Source organism: Argopecten irradians, chromosome 2 (genome assembly GCF_041381155.1).
Source record: "Argopecten irradians isolate NY chromosome 2, Ai_NY, whole genome shotgun sequence".
NCBI classification, from domain to species: domain Eukaryota; kingdom Metazoa; phylum Mollusca; class Bivalvia; order Pectinida; family Pectinidae; genus Argopecten; species Argopecten irradians.
Window position 1 is genome coordinate 59,661,500 of NC_091135.1, and position 13,683 is coordinate 59,675,182.

At 36.4% G+C, this 13,683-nt stretch overlaps 1 protein-coding gene across 1 annotated transcript in view; it reads left to right on the forward strand.

Annotated features, from left to right (window-relative positions):
• The window catches only part of LOC138316097 (microtubule-associated protein futsch-like), a 78,878-nt gene that overhangs the window by 35,545 nt on the left and 29,650 nt on the right, over positions 1 to 13,683 (forward strand). Inside the window, exons 4-6 of the mRNA XM_069257597.1 lie at positions 11,133 to 11,258; positions 12,479 to 12,538; positions 12,899 to 13,057. Coding sequence (XP_069113698.1) covers positions 11,133 to 11,258; positions 12,479 to 12,538; positions 12,899 to 13,057 — 345 coding nt within the window. The remainder of the gene's footprint in view (positions 1 to 11,132; positions 11,259 to 12,478; positions 12,539 to 12,898; positions 13,058 to 13,683) is intronic.

The window sequence follows — 13,683 nt, forward strand, 5'->3', positions numbered from 1 at the left end:
CCCATCAATATCAATATCTGTACCGGGAGACGTGTTATTCATACCATGGCCATGCTAGGAATAATCTGATGGTGGTAATATTACCCGAGGTGTAACTCTGATATAATGATGCTTTTAAAGGTTAAGGTGTTGATAACATGTACTGTTTTATATATTGGATACCTGTTACTTACATTTGACACACAATCAGGGAAGCAGGTTGTTAATTCAGACCTCTTAGGCCTCAGGTATTGCCAGTATACCAATACAGCATACAAAGTTAAGGATCAAAAACAGGGTATAGGACACAGGTTATCATACTTTGTCACAGAAACAGCTTTGTGGGCTATTTCAGAAATGGAAATTGGAATTCCAGATTTATATAGCTGTAGATCATGAGAGTGGAGTTTGGTATCGGAATGCGATCCTTGTTAATGACTCGGGGTTAGACCTGGTCCTTTGTGGTTGTTGATCACCGCCACTAGAGGGCCACACTGGGAATGTGATATACCCACTTGTATCAGGTTACCTACATTTTTATCTAAATTTAATTGTAAGGTATAAAGTTTCAAGATATTAAACTAATGTATCATTATATTTATGATATTGTACTGTGTGGAAACCACAAGTGTTGGCTGTTTGGAGGTGGCTTTTCATGTATGATAGATCCAGTTCAATAAAAAGGCTACATTGAATATCTATAGACAGGAAACGAAAGTTTTTAACCATTATGTGCAGTAAATATGTCATTGTGATCATGAAGTTGATAATGAAATGTTTACATATGGTATAGTGGTTTTAGACACGTGCACAGCAGGTATGAAAATATCAGGCTTTCATTGGAAATGTTGTAAGGGACCAGAGATTATTAAGATTGTGTAATAAAAGTGTCATCAAAAGTGGTTTAACTTCTGTAGTGTTTGAAATAAACTCTCCTTTGAGAAGTCGCACTACTGGATTCAAATTCTCTCCTGGTTTCCTGGTTTTACAGTGCTTAGATGCTTCATAAATACAAACACATTTCCACCTTCTCTATTTTGAGTTCTGAAGTACCATTATTCTTGTTTCTTATTGAAATCTGGTCTCTGAAAGGTTAGGACTGCATGGTAAGACAAGGGTTTGTGATCAAGTTATGAACTTAAGTTGGAATCATGGCACACTACAGGACACAGTCCCCAGCCTTGAGATACATTAGGTAGATGAGATAAGTTAACCAGTATTATACGGGTCGGGTCGGTAACATTACCTCCATGTAAACACAAGGTTGTAGAACAACTCATCACAGGTATCTGACTCATAATCTTATAACATCACAGTTCTGTGACCAGAGTTACATAACTTGTTCAGGTACTCTGAATGGGTTTCCACACATCATATCATTGTATCAATACAATCACAATCTGTACTTTTCAATGCAAGCTTGGAAGTATGATATAGGACAGAATCTTAAGTAATAATTTCTATTGATGTATATTCATATACATTTAGCTGTAAACTAAAAGCATGCATACCTGTCAACATGCACAGGTGTGCTAAGGTTTCGGCACTGATTCATGTGTCTAGATGCTGTAAGGTTTAAAACAGACAGTACGTGTTTGTGTACATGTGACACAGAGATAACATGTTAAGAATAGTTCTAACCACATAATTATGTTTCATGCCAAATCTCATGAAGATTTTACCTGGCATTAACATGCATGATCCATGTGGATGTATAGGATGGTGCGTATAAGCGTGCACAAAGATGTAAATATTCCAATAGTTTTAAAGGCATGGGGATTTCATGTTAATACATGTTTCCATAGAATAACACGTACAGAAACTTGAGGGTATATGCTTCAGTAAAGTGACGAAGGGATATCCACATATAGGCTGTCTTACTAGACTTAATGCTATACTATTTTAAATTAAAAACTAAAGATAAGAACATAGAAGAACAACAAGCTATGTCTGTGTTACTGATATGCTAAATTACATAAAAGTTTCTATCCTGGATCATAGAAAAGTTTTCATTGTATGTAGAAGTCAGTGTGATTGATAAGCCTCACAACAGCTAAGATCAATACTGATCGATGAAGATCTAAAGGTTTTCCTACATGTCTATGTAGGTCTGCTGTGCTGTAGCTGTCTTAATCTTTCTCCCTATAGACTATCACATATCACAGTCTTATTCACAATTTATATCAATATTATACAGAAAAAAATGTAGGCAATAAATTTGCACTTTGGACTTTAATTTGCCTTCAGCATGTTGAGGTAGTGTATATTGGTTGGATACAACATTAGATTTTATAACAGGATCAATGTTTTAGGACACATGAGATATAAAGGTATTTTGGAGAGATCGAGTGACTGATAAATTCTCACTCAGTTTGGATTGATTATTGTAGTGATGTGTTGGTGGCATTACCCGCACACATTAAACTGGAATTAATGGCTAACTTACACACACTGATAAACTTTATCAGAGAGCTGCATTGATCAGGCTTTCCTGGGATGTATATAGGCTCAGAATGGTGCTTTCAGTTCCTGCAAGCATTGTATGGTTGTGATGTTGCAATTGATCGTTTGAAGTTCTATGCATCAAACTGGCAATGTTGGTTATATACTTTTATGATGATTATAGAAAGATTTTACTTTTAAAAATCAATAAATCTATATCCCAACTAAGGGAACTTTTTCAGAGATATTAAAAAAAAGGTTTTATGGCATAGGGTGTTGGATATATATATGTTCCAATAGACTGAAAGGTGAAGATCATAACGTTTCTTATCTTTCATATGATAAGATGATAAAGTCAAATGCGAAGGTTGAAGGGTATATTTCTAAATACACATGCATAGTATTATTGAAAGGTAAGGTCCATTTGGTTAAAGGTCATGGTTGTTCATAAGTTACATGTATATCTTCTACTTCTAATATTGAAGTATAGGTGAAGGTCACTATGGGATAGTAAATCAAAAGGTGAAGGTCAGTGATTGCCACACTTTCCATCCAATATTGGCTATTTTCTCATCACTTATAGCTGTGAATGACGAACCCAACTGCAAAACATTTATCTGTCACCACAAGGTGAACAGAAAATGTTACTCTGTAATCTGAGTATTGATTTCTAGTGGGGCTGGGGAAACCTGCAGTGATCATCCTGCCTAACTATTAATCAACCAATATATATTGTTTTATCTTGCGTTCTCAATAGTTCCCTGGTGTGCTGAAATCCTAGACACAAGCCCACAATAGTTCCATGGTGTGCTGAAATCCTAGACACAAGCCCTCAATAGTTCCCTGGTGTGCTGAAATCTTAGACACAAGCTCTCAATAGTTCCCTGGTGTGCTGAAATCCTAGACACAAGCCCTCAATAGTTCCCTGTGTGCTGAAATCCTAGACACAAGCCATCAATAGTTCCCTGGTGTGCTGAAATCTTAGACACAAGCTCTCAATAGTTCCCTGGTGTGCTGAAATCTTAGACACAAGCTCTCAATAGTTCCCTGGTGTGCTGAAATCCTAGACACAAGCTCTCAATAGTTCCCTGGTGTGCTGAAATCCTAGACACAAGCTGGTGGATATAACAAAACAAATAACTCTTCTGGTATATCGTTAGGTCTATGAATGTTTCATTAATTTGTTATGCTTGCCAACTTGTTTTTGTTTCAACCAATTTCATGCTATAACTGCATCTTATTTCTTAAGGAGATCTCAGTCTAGCCTGTGGTGGTAGTGTAAGGGGCATTCGTCTAAGTAATACAGGTCATTTTCAGGATGCTTTGAATTGTGTTTTCTGGCATCCAACATTGTTTTAAATAAGATATAATTTTATAGACATAAAAGTAGTGAATGAGTTGACAATTTTCAATGAAGAAATAAGTTAATCAAATGTGGTTTATATTTAGATCACTCTGTACAGTTGAACTTTGGTTTAAACTTCTGTCAGAAAAGGTTGGTTTCTACGGGGTTGTTGTTTTTTTACAACTGATGGTACAGACATCCAAACCAACATATATATAGCTTGTTAGGGTATCACCATATAGGAACACCACAGTCCCTATGAACATATAAACAGCTTGTTAGGGTATCACCATATAGGAACACCACAGTCCCTATGAACATATAAACAGCTTGTTAGGGTATCACCATATAGGAACACCACAGTCCCTATGAACATATAAACAGCTTGTTAGGGTATCACCATATTGGAACACCACAGTCCCTATGAACATATAAACAGCTTGTTAGGGTATCACCATATAGGAACACCACAGACCCTATGAACATATAAACAGCTTGTTAGGGTATCACCATATAGGAACAGCACAGTCCCTATGAACATATATACTGCTTGTTAGGGTATCACCATATAGGAACACCACAGTCCCTATGAACATATATACAGCTTGTTAGGGTATCCCATATGAACACCACAGTCCCTATGTGGATCACATATGACCACAGTACAGCTATGTTAGGGTATCACCATATAGGAACACCACAGTCCCTATGAACATATAAACAGCTTGTTAGGGTATCACCATATAGGAACACCACAGTCCCTATGAACATATAAACAGCTTGTTAGGGTATCACCATATAGGAACACCACAGTCCCTATGAACATATAAACAGCTTGTTAGGGTATCACCATATAGGAACACCACAGTCCCTATGAACATATAAACAGCTTGTTAGGGTATCACCATATAGGAACACCACAGTCCCTATGAACATATAAACAGCTTGTTAGGGTATCACCATATAGGAACACCACAGTCCCTATGAACATATAAACAGCTTGTTAGGGTATCACCATATAGGAACACCACAGTCCCTATGAACATATAAACAGCTTGTTAGGGTATCACCATATTGGAACACCACAGTCCCTATGAACATATAAACAGCTTGTTAGGGTATCACCATATAGGAACACCACAGTCCCTATGAACATATAAACAGCTTGTTAGGGTATCACGATATTGGAACACCACAGACCCTATGAACATATATACAGCTTGTTAGGGTATCACCATATTGGAACACCACAGTCCCTATGAACATATAAACAGCTTGTTAGGGTATCACCATATAGGAACACCACAGTCCCTATGAACATATATACAGCTTGTTAGGGTATCACCATATAGGAACACCACAGTCCCTATGAACATATAAACAGCTTGTTAGGGTATCACCATATAGGAACACCACAGTCCCTATGAACATATAAACAGCTTGTTAGGGTATCACCATATAGGAACAGCACAGTCCCTATGAACATATATACTGCTTGTTAGGGTATCACCATATAGGAACACCACAGTCCCTATGAACATATATATAGCTTGTTAGGGTATCACCATATAGGAACACCACAGTCCCTATGAACATATATATAGCTTGTTAGGGTATCACCATATAGGAACACCACAGTCCCTATGAACATATATACTGCTTGTTAGGGTATCACCATATAGGAACACCACAGTCCCTATGAACATATAAACAGCTTGTTAGGGTATCACCATATAGGAACACCACAGTCCCTATGAACATATATACAGCTTGTTAGGGTATCACCATATAGGAACACCACAGTCCCTATGAACATATATACAGCTTGTTAGGGTATCACCATATAGGAACACCACAGTCCCTATGAACATATAAACAGCTTGTTAGGGTATCACCATATAGGAACACCACAGTCCCTATGAACATATATACAGCTTGTTAGGGTATCACCATATAGGAACACCACAGTCCCTATGAACATATAAACAGCTTGTTAGGGTATCACCATATAGGAACACCACAGTCCCTATGAACATATAAACAGCTTGTTAGGGTATCACCATATAGGAACACCACAGTCCCTATGAACATATAAACAGCTTGTTAGGGTATCACCATATAGGAACACCACAGTCCCTATGAACATATAAACAGCTTGTTAGGGTATCACCATATAGGAACACCACAGTCCCTATGAACATATAAACAGCTTGTTAGGGTATCACCATATAGGAACACCACAGTCCCTATGAACATATAAACAGCTTGTTAGGGTATCACCATATAGGAACACCACAGTCCCTATGAACATATAAACAGCTTGTTAGGGTATCACCATATAGGAACACCACAGTCCCTATGAACATATAAACAGCTTGTTAGGGTATCACCATATAGGAACACCACAGACCCTATGAACATATAAACAGCTTGTTAGGGTATCACCATATAGGAACACCACAGTCCCTATGAACATATATACTGCTTGTTAGGGTATCACCATATAGGAACACCACAGACCCTATGAACATATAAACAGCTTGTTAGGGTATCACCATATAGGAACACCACAGACCCTATGAACATATAAACAGCTTGTTAGGGTATCACCATATAGGAACACCACAGTCCCTATGAACATATATACTGCTTGTTAGGGTATCACCATATAGGAACACCACAGTCCCTATGAACATATATACAGCTTGTTAGGGTATCACCATATAGGAACACCACAGACCCTATGAACATATAAACAGCTTGTTAGGGTATCACCATATAGGAACACCACAGTCCCTATGAACATATATATAGCTTGTTAGGGTATCACCATATAGGAACACCACAGTCCCTATGAACATATATACAGCTTGTTAGGGTATCACCATATAGGAACACCACAGACCCTATGAACATATAAACAGCTTGTTAGGGTATCACCATATAGGAACACCACAGTCCCTATGAACATATAAACAGCTTGTTAGGGTATCACCATATAGGAACACCACAGTCCCTATGAACATATAAACAGCTTGTTAGGGTATCACCATATTGGAACACCACAGTCCCTATGAACATATAAACAGCTTGTTAGGGTATCACCATATAGGAACACCACAGACCCTATGAACATATAAACAGCTTGTTAGGGTATCACCATATAGGAACACCACAGTCCCTATGAACATATATACAGCTTGTTAGGGTATCACCATATAGGAACACCACAGTCCCTATGAACATATAAACAGCTTGTTAGGGTATCACCATATAGGAACACCACAGCCCTATGAACATATATACAGCTTGTTAGGGTATCACCATATAGGAACACCACAGTCCCTATGAACATATAAACAGCTTGTTAGGGTATCACCATATAGGAACACCACAGACCCTATGAACATATAAACAGCTTGTTAGGGTATCACCATATAGGAACACCACAGTCCCTATGAACATATAAACAGCTTGTTAGGGTATCACCATATAGGAACACCACAGTCCCTATGAACATATAAACAGCTTGTTAGGGTATCACCATATAGGAACACCACAGTCCATATGAACATATAAACAGCTTGTTAGGGTATCACCATATAGGAACACCACAGTCCCTATGAACATATAAACAGCTTGTTAGGGTATCACCATATTGGAACACCACAGTCCCTATGAACATATAAACAGCTTGTTAGGGTATCACCATATTGGAACACCACAGTCCCTATGAACATATAAACAGCTTGTTAGGGTATCACCATATTGGAACACCACAGTCCCTATGAACATATAAACAGCTTGTTAGGGTATCACCATATAGGAACACCACAGTCCCTATGAACATATAAACAGCTTGTTAGGGTATCACCATATAGGAACACCACAGTCCCTATGAACATATATACTGCTTGTTAGGGTATCACCATATTGGAACACCACAGACCCTATGTATAGTACCTTGCAATGATCATGATACAGCTGTGTTTTAAATTATCAATACGGCTAATGTGAGCAATTGACCGACTTTTCGTTTTAAGATAAATGCTTGATCTTAATGACTGGTCACACATGGGTCAATATATTGCTGGACATTTTGCACCTGTATCTATTCAGTGGAGTGGACGTCCCAAAGATGATTCATTCTCCATACAGGTGTGGTGGTCAGTTCTTCTCTGGTCAATAAAATATGCATCAACTTGTTCCAGCTTTTGTGAAATAGAACAAAACTTTCTGGAAAATGTAGTCATGGTTGGTAATTAAAAGCTAAAAATAGTTGTACTAGATTTGTACCTTATAATTTAGTTTTCCTCTGACGTCAAAAGACACTGTCATTAATCATTAACCATACAAATTTATACAGGGAATAGTTTCAAATATTTCAGATTACATGGTTAGAAATAATCAAGCTCTAAATCTGCTTAGCTGCAGAAAAATTGAAAGTACACCTGGCTTCAGTTTCAATTGTCAAATATTCCTTACTTAAGCAATTTTTTTAATTAAAACATTTCTATAAGAAAGTGTTACAAAAGTAAACGAAAAAATCTGAAGTTAATGAACCATTCCTATGGAAAAATTCCAAAAACTAGGACCTGTTTTAATAAATTGGTCAATGCATGATGTGAATTTAATTCAATTGTTATTCAAAATCATGTGATAGATATTGTCCATGAATAGAAAAATGTCCAATTAATTTGTATTCTATTGGATGACACCACTTAAAGGTTCACAGAAGAATGGTAAGAAACATTTATTTTCATGGAATTTAAAACTTGTTAATTTCATCAAACCTTAGAAATTCCATACAGCTCTAAAGAATATGAAAGTATATTGAAAGATTTTGTCAAATAAGCAGAATTAAGAATGAAAATAAGAACTTGATGACATGCATTAAAGCTATAGAGTAGTGTGTAGGTATCTTGGTACAAAGTTTATACTCAGAATACATAATAATGTTCAGCGTGAAGCCAGCAGATTTCTAGGATCATCACCTTGACTTTGAAAGATGACAATCGGATATGAACTTCTTATGGATGCCTTGAGGTCTTTGACCCAGAAAACTTGCCACCAAAGATAGATTGGTATAATCTTTTTAAAGATTTTATCGATTATTTTATCTCATTCAGTGAAATTTTGATCACCTTGTGCCAACATGTTATTTCATTAAGGTGATATATCTGTGCCCTTGGTTGGACAGAAACTGATCTCCTTGATTCATATTTTCAGGAGATATATGTTAAAATGTTTAAAGTAATTGTTGGAACTGGAAGTTGCTCTCTATCCTATCCCTGGCTTAGATCCTATGTGTGCATGAAAAAAATTGTACTATGTGACCAGCCAAATTCAGATTATCTCAAATTACATTACAATTATAGCAAGGATGAAAGAAAATCGCAAAAGAAAGAAAAAAAGAAAAATAATAAACCTTGCTACACTTGGACGAGACTAGTCAGAAGTTGAACTGTAAGCTAATACTCTCAATAGGCTTTGGAAGAGACGTGTGAGAATTTAAACTTTAAAAAATTATGTGTTTTATAAGACGTTTCATGGCTCCTCCTTTTGATTCCCAGATCAATATAGACTAGGTGGTACCGACCCTACACAAAACTCACAAAACAATCACACAGAACCTTTATCACAGAACACACCAGTAATTGATTATACCTACCAATCATGTTTGTGTGGCAGACTCGTGTCTCTGATGAACATTTATATTCAAACCAGGGAACTCTTGCAAATGATGCACAATTTGATAAATTCTTCTTCATATCTGATACTGTAGTTTTAATCATTTGAATTCTTGGCAGAATTCTGTGATAGGAATATAAGATTTATATTGTTAAGAAAAGTATTGTATATGTTATCTTCAAAATCAGAGAATTTGTCAGAAGAATTTTAGGCATAGTAAGAGTGTTGTATATGTCTCATTTCTTTGTGTTTTGTGACTGATACATACATTGTATTGTATCCTTGTGTGTCTGGGTTAAAAGCCTACCCACAAAGTCTTCTATACAAAAGGGTATGCTATCGGCTGATCTTTAGTTGTGTGAAAGAGCAGCATTGCATATTATAAGCAGGAAACTATTTGGTGGTGGGATTAATAAATATCGGGAGCTTGAATAGTACACACATGTGTGTATTGTGTTGATAGGTCTGTCAATATATAATATTTACCACCGTATTGTATATATAGCCTTACTGTACTGGATCAAACCTTTGTGAGCCTCCCCAGTAGAATTGGGAAGCAGTATTTCGTGTTTAACAGGTGTTTGGTCATAACGGTGTAATAAAACAGTTTAAGTACATTTTGGTTTTTGTTTGTATCTAAGTGGTCTTCTACAGAGCGTTTTATATCATGTCTTTACTGTTTTATACCCAGTCAAGCGTAATACCATAAAATGACCAATAGAAAGGCATGCATGATTACGACGTAGGTATGTTATTGAACGGCCTGGTATATGAAAGCTACCTTTATTTATAAAGGTTCTCAGCACCAATGTTTTCAAATATATTACAGTCAGCACCTTAACAGAAATATTTGTATCTGTGAACTTTGACCTGTGACCTGTACAGTGATATGTGACCTTGACTGTAAATACTGAAATATGGGACTGCTATTGTAGAATGTAGATTTGAATCTGGGCCTAGGAACAATGGTTTCTTTCAGAGATTGTGTATCTGTATTGAAATGTATTTAGATTGGTGTAGAATGGATCTCATGACATGTGTGCATGAGAAAATAGTATTTAGGTAGATAAAGTCCTACTATGCTTAGGTAGTTAGTTAAACTATACTAATATTATTCTAAATCTTACAGTCACATGGTTAATTCTGCAAATCCTATATATAAAGTAGGATTGTCTTTACTAGTTAAAATAATTAACACATTTTCACCAATCAAATGTCCTGTAACTTGTCCACATTATTCCTGCAATATTGCTGACCAGAAAATGTCCATTTCAGTTTTATTCACAATGGATATACTCCATAATATTTGAAACAAATCCAAGATTTTATAGCACATAATTGGTTAAAAATATAGAAGATTGTGTTCTATGTTTGCTGTATGCATACTGACATTAACTAAAATATTTGCTTCTCATTTTATTGTATCCACTATTCTAACCTTGACCTTGGTATTAATTCTTGCCTTGACCCTTTACATTTGGTATATGTATGCATGTCAACATTGCCTTTGTCATAACTATATCCACTCTTGACATTGGTGTAACGGTAATAACTTTCTACATCCAGCCCTTGACCTTTTCCTTTGCTTTATCCATTCTGACCTTGACCTTGATTTTATCTATACTGACCTTGCCATTCTCCATGTCTGCTAACCTTGTGACTTTGTCTGTTGTAGATCTGTGAGCAGCACCTATCCAATGAGATTAACCCTGCGAACCATTACAGAGCTGTATGTCGGGCGCTCGTCGCCGAGGCTCAGGAACTCTGCTCCTTCTTGGAACAGATCTCATGTGGAAAAGAGGTGGGCGGAAGAAAATCTTGCTACTTTTCTGTTTGAAAACACACAAAAACGATTTGCTAAATATTTTTCTTGTTTAATTCGAAGAACCTGTTTTATTCAAAGGCTTTTTTGGGGTTTTTTCTGAGCAAACTTTAAACTGATTTAACTGAGTACATATATTTAACTGAGTACATATGTACTCAGTCTTGCCATTAACATCTAGATAACAAAGTTATATTTATGCTTCATTAGATGATATCCACGTGCTACATGTCCACAAGAAGTCATGTACACTAATTATAAATGTAGATAATTCAAATAATCTAATTGACAATTTCAACAGTGATCATTTCAGCATATCGAACCGACTATCACTTCGTCATTGAAAGTCCTTTTTTGGGGACGTGGATGTGGCGCAGTGGTAAAAGGCCCAGATATGTTTGGCTATGCGATTGAGTGCCGTAGATAATGAGTTCGAGGCCCAGATAGGGCACGAGTAATAATCAATAAATTGCCATCCTTTGTTAAATTGTGTTTCTTTTATAAGGCATAGATTACATGACATTTAAAAGAAAGTAATACTTTACAAATTTAAAGGAAGTGATTTAATTAGTAGAAACTGGAGGTTTGAGTATGACTGTGAAAATCAATGCAGTGGCCCAAATACAGAGTAAGGGGAGGTTGGGAGATTGTAGATTCAGTGATTATTCTGTATAAATGGGGGTGTAAAGTTGCTAGACCTACCCTCATTTGGAGAAAATTGATCAGTTTAACATTTACATAAACACACAGAGGTTGTATAGACATGTGTTGGAGGGGGCCCAGGGTGACAGATCAGGGTTTTGGAGGGGCCCAGGGTGACAGATCAGGGTTTTGGAGGGGCCCAGGGTGACAGATCAGGGAAGTCATAATAGTGTAAGGTTATGTCTGTGGATTTAGACTGTAAATATAGGGTGCTAAATTCACAAAAAATCACAACTATCAACATAAATCTGATATCTGAACCTGTAGTGATTATCAGTGGATTGTATGATAAGTTTTATTTAAAAACTTTTTTGATTTATAGAATTTGGTTAGAAGCTGGTTTCTATGACAGACTTGCATGTTATGTAGGTACAACAGTACATACACAATCATTTAAGTTACAAATCGTGTAGCATCTTCAGGGTGATAGGGGATATTGAAATTGAGCTTGGTATGTCAGTAAATAAACAAGTAACATAATATATTGTATGTTTCAGAGCCTGGCCAAGGAGGATGATGATCTGACATTGTTAGAAGATCTACAGAGAAACGACTGGGTAGGTGGAGATCAAACTTTGTCACAGAATGTTTATGTTATAACTGTGTTATTATTTCATAGAGATGAGGCTCTTCTGTCAGGCTAATTAGAAAACAAATTACAAGTTTAAATCTTCTTTGAATTTAAAGATTTAAGATTATTTTTATGACCTTTAATCAAGAGGATTTTTGAAAACATTTTTTCGCAATTCTGCATCTTTTATATGTTCATTTTGGACTGTCCCAACCTAATTATTGAACGGTGGTGTAGTACATAGTCTATGTCCATCATGTCCCGTTTAACGTCTTTGTTTTATATGGAGACTTAGTGTTTCCTTATCCCATTGACTTTTGTTAATGTAACCTTGGGTTTGTTATAGGCGAGACTATGGGTGCAGATTATGAAACAGCTACGCCATGGGGTGAGGTTAAAAGGTGTACAACATACAAACCTTACCCCACGAGAATATGAGTTGACGCCATTTGAAGTTTTACTGGAGGATATACGTACAAGGAGATACACCCTGAAGAAGACTCTGGTAGGTAACCTTTACAGTCTGTTGTATCTGTGTGGAGATTTACTTGACTGTTTCCAAATTACTTATTCTGCATGGAATTATACATGAACTCCTACACTACTAAAACATCTCAACCATAGAGCTTTGGTGACAATTTGACATTGAAATAACAAGATCTGATTTTCATTGTTTTTCGAAAAAGTTTATTGATGTACAACTGTACACAACTGTTGTCAAACTGTTAATAAGATATGGCTGTTGACCATTATTTTAAGTAGAGTACATTTCCGCGTTGTGTGTTAATTAGTCCCTGATTGGAGACACTGTTAACGACCTTGCTAAAATCAATTAACAATGTTATTTTACAGCACTCTGAGATTGTCCCATCTTAGTGTATAATTCTTTGATTACTGAAATAAGGTGTCATGTTATCAAAGTCCTTCTGTGGAGCAGCAATGTTTTCTTGGTCTCAACAGACAACCTACCTGTCTGTTTTATGGGACATTTTTACCCTTTTAATGTTTGTCTAAATGTTAACACATCAAAACCACATTGTAAACACCCATTAATGCCCACAAGAAGTTGCCTAATTGTTTGTCGGTGTTCCTATCTAAAACAGAGCATTTAAATTGGTTGTGAGTTGTCGT